We start from the raw sequence: 7,790 nt of genomic DNA, 5'->3' as shown, positions 1-7,790 counted from the left end.
ATCCTAACCAAAACCCCGCCCAATACATATCATCGTAACCAAAACCCCACCCAATACATATCTTCCTAACCAAACCCCGCCCAACACATTTCATCCTAACCAAACCCTGCCCAATACATTTCATCCTAACCAAAACCCCGCCCAATACATATCATCGTAACCAAAACCCCACCCAATACATATCTTCCTAACCAAACCCCGCCCAATACATTTCATCCTAACCAAAACCCCGCCCAATACATATCATCCTAACCAAACCCCGCCCAATACATTTCATCCTAACCAAAACCCCGCCCAATACATATCATCATAACCAAAAGCCCGTCCAATACATTTCATCCTAACCAAAACCCCGCCCAATACATATCATCATAACCAAAAGCCCGTCCAATACATATCATCCTAACCAAAACCCCGCCCAATACATATCATCCTAACCAAACCCTGCCCAATACATTTCATCCTAACCAAAACCCCGCCCAATACATATCATCATAACCAAAAGCCCGTCCAATACATATCATCCTAACCAAACCCTGCCCAATACATTTCATCCTAACCAAAACCCCGCCCAATACATATCATCATAACCAAAACCCCGCCCAATACATATCATCCTAACCAAAACCACACCCAATACATATCATCCTAACCAAAACCCCACCCAATACATATCATAACCAAAACCCCGCCCAATACATATCATAACCATCACAACTGAAACCCCCAATTGTAGGCTAAAGCATGGCACTCTTCTTTTCAGGCTTCTGGATGTGGGTCTTGAGGACTGGCATTGGACTTTTGGATGAGGTCCATGATGATGATGATGATGATGATGATGAACTTAATGTCTGAGGGAGCATGCAGGGTTCGACCAATGGTAACGCCTGAATGCATGATTGCAAGTGTGGGTTTGAATTGCATGTTAATGACAGCTGCTTCTCAGCAGGAGACGGAGAACCCGGGCCATCCCATAGTTACATGTTTATGAAGAAGTGAAACCACACACGAAGAGAAAGGGCAGGAATAAACACTGAATTAATGACCCACTCCTTCTTCGTATATAATAATTTGTTTATTTATAAAGACCCTGTCTGGAAAACAAAGCTCATTTCAGTACAGTACATACATAACACTTGCATATGAAAGATTTTTTTTTAATTAATAATTGTATTGTGCACATCCTTCCACTGTAAATGTAAACACTGTGTATTTATAGAAATTTGATCCAGATACTTTTAAAAAAACGTCAACTCTACTCCTTCTGCTTCCAATACAAGGCTAGTAAACATTAACAGAAGTGTTAAAAATGAAAGAAATTCCTAAAAAAATTTTGAGGAAAGGTCCCAAAGGTCTAATGGGAATGTTTCAGAAGTGTGTGGTGACACATTAGAGACCATTAATACTCATATTTCCTAGGTATTTATTACACGTCTTTAAACGCCACTGCTAGAGAAGCGTTAATCCGCTCATAATGATGTGTTACTGGGTGTCATTCGTCCAAACACCGCTGTAAGGCAATACTAAAGTGAAGAGAGAGAATAAACCGGAACCCTGAGTCAAGAAGCGTTAAAGGTGATCAGTAACTGTATAAAATATTATCCATATAGCATTTAAAAAAAAAAGAAACTATTAACAGGCACGGAACTAACCAATCAGCTCCACCCTGTGCGTGGTTCAGTTAAGAGTGTTGGTCCTTGGTACGCTGCATATATTTCAATCACTCGCTCACACTCACACTCGCACGTTCTAACTTCAAACCCAAGCGAACGATGTTCCTGTGTGACAGGAAGTGATGTCGGAATCACTCAGGCTCTCAGTCACGTTTCTTGGCGCTGGGTTTGTAGTAGATCACCGTGGCCGTCACCCACATGTTCAGAACGGTCATGGCCACGAAGCGGATCAGAACTACGAGGAGGCAGACGAGAGGACATGAAAAGACTCGTTACTAATAATAATAATAATGGTAATAATAATAATAGCTTTCACGTTTGGTGTTTTTGTACTGATGAAAAAAATTAATTGATAAATATACCCTGACGTCCACCTTGTAACTCCAATAAAACTCCTACTCCTAAAATGTCAATGTCCTCACGTTGGCTTTCTAACAAGAAGTTTTTGAAAAATATGCATGATCCAGCTGTAACTTCTTGGCAGAGGTAGCCAGATTATAGTCAGTAAAAATTTCCTGATACTTCATGGAGTCCATGACATTATGGAATGTAATGAGGTTCCCAGGAAGTTTGGAGGAAAAGTTATTAAGAAGTTAGGTGTCAAGTGAGTTATGTGCCGCCACCCCCCCATATTTCTGTAACGTATATAAGACGTACACTAGTACGTAAAAACACCAAGTGTGAGAGCAGCCTTACAATGTCCAACTCACCCTGCGTGTCTCCAGTAGTCACCATTGTAGTGAAGATCCTCGCTGGATAAATCACAAGCTCATACGGTCAGATATTTTTCCACCAAATTGTTCCGATTAACTTTTACACTTATCACTGTTTTTTAAAATTTTTTTTACAAGAATATATTAGACTTTTAGATCAGAAACGGATGAACGATGATAAACGGAAAAGCGTCGGACTCACCCAGACACGTGTACGACGCTAACGCCCAGGTTAAAGTGCTGACCTGCGCCGAGTCTTTGGATCTCCACAGACACTGAAGCTGCAGGAGTTTACTGCCCGCACTGATGAGCGTACACACACTCTGCAAACACACACACACACACACACACGCATAGAGCGAAAAGATGATGAAGGTAAGGTGGAGAGAAAATCTCACTCGTCACAACCGCGTGTATTCACCGTCATGTTAGAGTCAACCTAACTTATATGTGCAGAATTATTGGCACCTTTGGTAACGATAGGTAAGGTTATGAAAAAATCCAGTTGTGACCTCCTGGCAGAGGCAGCTACAATTTCAATTAAAATCTCCTGGTACTTCACCAGGTGAATCTAGAGTGCCAATAACTGCGACTGGCTTTTTGGTTTTGTTAAATAATATAGTTTATGAGTTTATTTTCTCTCATATTCTCAGTGTGACATTAAGCTAATTCACACCACATACACCAAGGGCGCCAATAATTCTGGAGCTGGTCGTAACTTCCTTTGAACATTTTGTGAGTTTCTGCTGTTTATTTGAGGGAGAAACTGAGACCCTGTTTTAGCTCAAACCCCTGCTACGTTCGCCTAAAAGAATCATATTAGCTGTAAAATATCACTTACAACAGTTTATCAGTCCCTCCAGGATTTTGCGATCGTGCGACTGCAGAAATTAACGCGAGAATCAAGGAAACGCCGCGATATTCGGAGGAGCATGCAATTAAAAAAAAAAAAGAAAAAGAAAAAATCACCGCAGATTTTCTGCAGGCCCGAGATTCGTCACGTGACGCCATCACGACGCGCGTTCAGCCGAATCCCTCTTCGATTCACGTGCGTCGAACGCGAGTACAGCTAAAAGCTAAAACATCACTGCGAAAGAGCGTGCGAAAGAGCGTGCGAAAGAGCGCTTTTCTGCACAAAAAACTCGCTTCACAGATTTGGAAAAAAGCCACAGGAAAATCAAACATTTTTGGCCGCAACAATCACAAAAAAAATAATAAAAAAATCTACGAAATCCTGTACGGACTGATTTAGGTCTTGGGAAAACGCTTATATGTATCAGGTCTGGACAGATGTTAGCAGATGTTCTCACCATGGCCATGTCGATGATCCATTTCTCCACGGTGAGCAGTTTCCATCCGCCTACAAACCTGACAAAGTCCAGTTAAAGAGTCAAAGCGGCGACAGTGTGTTGAGAACACGTGACGGTGCTAATCGGAACGAGGAACCGTTACAAATCTCACGCTTTGGAAGCGTGCGTCTTCCTCTACTACGTCCGGACGTGACGCAAACTCTTCTCGATACGGTGGAACCTGTACAGCGCTTGATGACAATTAATACGAGATTAGAGGGGAAGGGGGCGGAGCTTCCGGTGGGTCAGTTCAGAGAGTTCAGAGAGCTGAAAGCACCTATTCATTCCAGGATCATACACTGATGTTTGTATTTGAGGGGAAGACTATAGGCGTATGTATGTATGCAGAGAGTGTGTGTGTGTGTGTGTGTGTGTTTAAGGATACACAGCTGCATAGATGAGACTGTGCTTCATGTTTCTATTATAGTGCAGGATGAGAATCAGCAGGATCACATCTGCAACACAAACACAAAGAGAGTTCCACTTCAATACATGGGTCTTCAAAGTTTAACGCCAAAGTTATTCTTCGGTCTTTATAGTTTAAAGGAAACAGCCCAGCAAATATCGTCTCGCTTATAGCCTCCAGTGTAGCGTCATAAAAACTCGTTTATTAAAGCGCGTGTTTGCATTCTCACCTTGTGCGATGAGGATGGGATACTCCAGGTACGTAGGAGGAGGATAATCGTAGTACATCTGATAGGAGACGAACACTATAAACCTGCGGAGAGAGGGAGAGAGAGAGAGAAAGAGAGAGAGAGAGATTGTCATGTTACTGGGAAAAAAAAAAAGAAGTGTAAACTCCTCGGTCCGGAAGTGGCCAGAACATCTAAAGAGACTCAGTGTATAAATGTTAAATAAACATCTCCTTACAGGGAAATAAATAAATAAAATAATCACCATATCAATCTTTACACACATTTCTTAATCCGTTAGTGGAGCGTACGCTGTACGAGTTCCCATGAATACGCTGTCGCTATAGAAACGATCACGTATCAGGACGAGCGCGTTAACATAAACCCGCGCTACTGTCAGAGCTGCGGTTATAGAGAATTAAATCAACCCCTTCTGACCAATCAGAACCCAGAACTCTGCATCTGATGTTTGTGGGTTTTTTTGTGTACATGACAGGATGGAAAAACTAGGGTGTAGAGTGAAAGTGTGAAAGCCCAGAACAGGAAGTTTTGTGGTGTTTTTCTTTGCACTGCAATAAATTTCCTCCTGGCTTCTGAATCAAAGCACGGGTTAAAACATCCAGAAAACTATAACTAAACTATAAACCTGACTAACACGGCAAGCGTACGCTACCTAATCATTAAGATATGTATAAGTTTACCATCTCCAGTGGCATCGTAGGTTTATTTTGTGATGAATTTCTGAGGGTTTTATTATTTGTTTTTGTGTCGTTCCTCTAAACGGATAACGGCTTCCTAGATTACCCACAATGCCACACGACTACCTGCTGATAGTGGATAGTGGAGAGCGATGCAGCGGTGCTTTAGTCCTGTAGTCCAAAGTTTCAACTTTCATACTAGTATTTCACGGTCAACGTTATCTTGAATCGCACTGCATTCTGGGACTTTTGACGTTCGGTCCAACGATGAAAACTTCTACACTGGATATCTCTGATCGTCGCTGGACAACGCTGCCGTTTGGTTTCCAGGAGCGAAAACAGTCTGTTACCAGTTACGTTTAATGAGACTGCTGATTTGTTCGTCTCCCGCTGTGATGTCAGAGCGGGACACTGCTACTGACTTCTCATAGAAATAACGGGAAAAATACAGCACCGAGTCACAGATCAGCACCAGGACCACTGAACACATCACAAATATTTCAGTATGAACATGCTGAAGGTTCAGGGTGGATTTAATCTTTAATCAGTACAGTATTGTGTGTTTGATGATAAGGATGCTTTTTAATACAGTCAATGAAGCCTGTGGCAGAAAAGGTCCTAATGTTGCAGAATTCCCAATGCAAATGTAATTGGACAGGTATGAATGAGATTATTAAAGGATCTTACCCGGTAAGCTCGAGCAGCAGGCTGTTCAGACTCACTCCGGTGGTCGTCTTCGCCCTCATCAGCACCACAATCTGGGGCAGTTTCAGCACCATGCACACGAATAACGTGCTAAAATTGGCGAAATGCAGCAGCAGCAAGTCGTCGTCCATCCTGTCCCGGTGCTCGGCCACACGGACGCACAAACACCGATTAAACTCCTATAAAATATCACCTGGCACCGGATCTGCAAATATGCGGAAGCGTGCAAAAACTCTTCCGCTCACGTCAGCGAGGTCTTTTTGACCCACCGCGGCATCCGTTGCTTCGGCGGGTTGCCAAGTGTGTGGAATTCAATGCCTTTTCTATTTATTTTTTTGAGTTGGGACTATGTTAGTTATTCGAACAGCACCACTGTTTGACAGCTTTAACATTTCTTATTTATGAAAAGGCTCACATAATGTGCTGTGTTCCAAATTGGCTTGTTTCCAATCTAAATTTTAGCACACTAGCTGCTAGTACCTTATACACGACCCATCTGAACCGTTAAAACCGTTACCGTTTGAATCCACTTTGGCTTTAACGACATTTTTACCTCAGTACATTCAGTTTAGAGACGATACTTAGACGATTTATATGTAATATCTTTAAACAAACAAACAAACAACCAAACAAACAAACAAAAAACCCCACACGCATCTAGGGAACATTTCATTTGCTTAACCTGGCATTTATGTGTAGCCAGGTTAAAATCCCCCCTTTACTCTCAATGTTAGATACGAAGCTAATTAATTAGTGCTTGTACTAGTTGAAGGAAATATAGGATAGAACTTTTTTAATGAATATATATATATATATATATATATATATATATATATATATATATATATATATATATATATACATTACTTCAAATATATAAAGAAGGTTTAACTATTTGAAATGCTTGTGTGGTAGGCAATGAAAACAATCTACTGAATCCTTAGTATTATATGTTTTTTGTTTTTTTTATACAGCAGTTAGTTCCGGTCCACTAATTTGATTGGTCGAGCGGCGTTCCAAGAGTGCCTATATTTCCGATACCCACACTGGGACTGCGTATCACTACGCTCATCCCTGTTCGCTACGTAAAATTCCACTCTGTAGTTCGAACAGTAGCGTCAGCGACATCAACAGCGGGCATGGCAAACGATACTTTTCAGGAATATAACTTTCGGCTTAAAATAGGAAAGACGAATAGGGAAAAAAAGGTTAAATCACTGCGAAATCATTGCGAACTAGCTAGCAAGCTAGCCGACGTTCTATAAAGTGAGCGCGGCTTTTTTGGGATCTATTTCCACTAGCGGAGAATTATAAAAAGGTTTATAAAAAGCTTGTGTGAAAGCAACATCGCAGTCGTGCGGTTATACTGAATATCGCCCTGCGGCGAATGAGAGCCGTGCCGATATTCAGTATAACCGCACTCTTGCTTGTGCGATATATATAAAATACCTTAAAGGAGCTAGGTAGTGTGCTAACATATATATATATGACTTGGCCAATCAGAACCGTTAACGCTGTTTCAATTTTGAATCTGCTTTGGCTTTAACAACATTTTTAAATCAATAGATTCAGACAATATTTTGACAATTTATATGTAATATCTTTAAAAAAAAAATCCATGCTACAACATTTAACCTGGCGTTTACGTGTAGCCAATTTTTTCTCCCTTTACACTCCAAGGTAACTACAAAGGTAATTACTTACTGCTCTAACTAGCTCCTGGAAATATACAACCTTTTTTTAACTAATATATTTATTTATCATATAGTTTGTGTAAATAAATCATTCAAATACATAAAGGTTTCCAACTGATAGTTTTGCAATTGAAAACAAGTTTCAAATTAGCATATTTGACATATTCTGCATGTTGGTCACTGGCTAGTTGCTAGTTAGCTAGGTGCTAAACCTTTAGGTTTGTACTTATGCTAGAACTGATCAGAGGCATTAAAATCCCGACAGTTTGAATGCACCTTAATCGTCGACTATTTAATGCTCAAAGTAAGTAATGCAACAAGATGAA

General features: G+C 40.8%; 1 protein-coding gene across 2 annotated transcripts; it reads right to left on the bottom strand.

Annotated features, from left to right (window-relative positions):
* Positions 1 to 1,008: 1,008 nt before the first annotated feature.
* slc66a3 (solute carrier family 66 member 3) lies at positions 1,009 to 6,533 on the bottom strand. 2 transcript variants are annotated; one of them, XM_053620239.1, is made up of 7 exons: positions 5,753 to 6,527; positions 4,371 to 4,453; positions 4,121 to 4,190; positions 3,697 to 3,754; positions 2,589 to 2,709; positions 2,384 to 2,425; positions 1,009 to 1,908 (listed from the first exon to the last, which is right to left on the bottom strand). In XM_053620239.1, the coding sequence occupies exons 1-7, from the start codon at positions 5,899 to 5,901 to the stop codon at positions 1,817 to 1,819; spliced, it is 615 nt and encodes a 204-aa protein (XP_053476214.1). In that variant the 5' UTR covers positions 5,902 to 6,527; the 3' UTR covers positions 1,009 to 1,816. The 2 variants fall into 2 exon arrangements, with proteins under 2 accessions (XP_053476214.1, XP_053476213.1); XM_053620238.1 differs by lacking the exon at positions 1,009 to 1,908 and having other exon boundaries at positions 1,920 to 2,425; positions 5,753 to 6,533.
* Between the last annotated feature and the right edge of the window lie 1,257 nt (positions 6,534 to 7,790).

Source organism: Ictalurus furcatus, chromosome 3 (assembly GCF_023375685.1).
Source record: "Ictalurus furcatus strain D&B chromosome 3, Billie_1.0, whole genome shotgun sequence".
Classification (NCBI taxonomy): Eukaryota; Metazoa; Chordata; class Actinopteri; order Siluriformes; family Ictaluridae; genus Ictalurus; species Ictalurus furcatus.
Note: the sequence above shows the minus strand (reverse complement) of the source record. Positions and strands in the feature narration are given on the sequence as shown.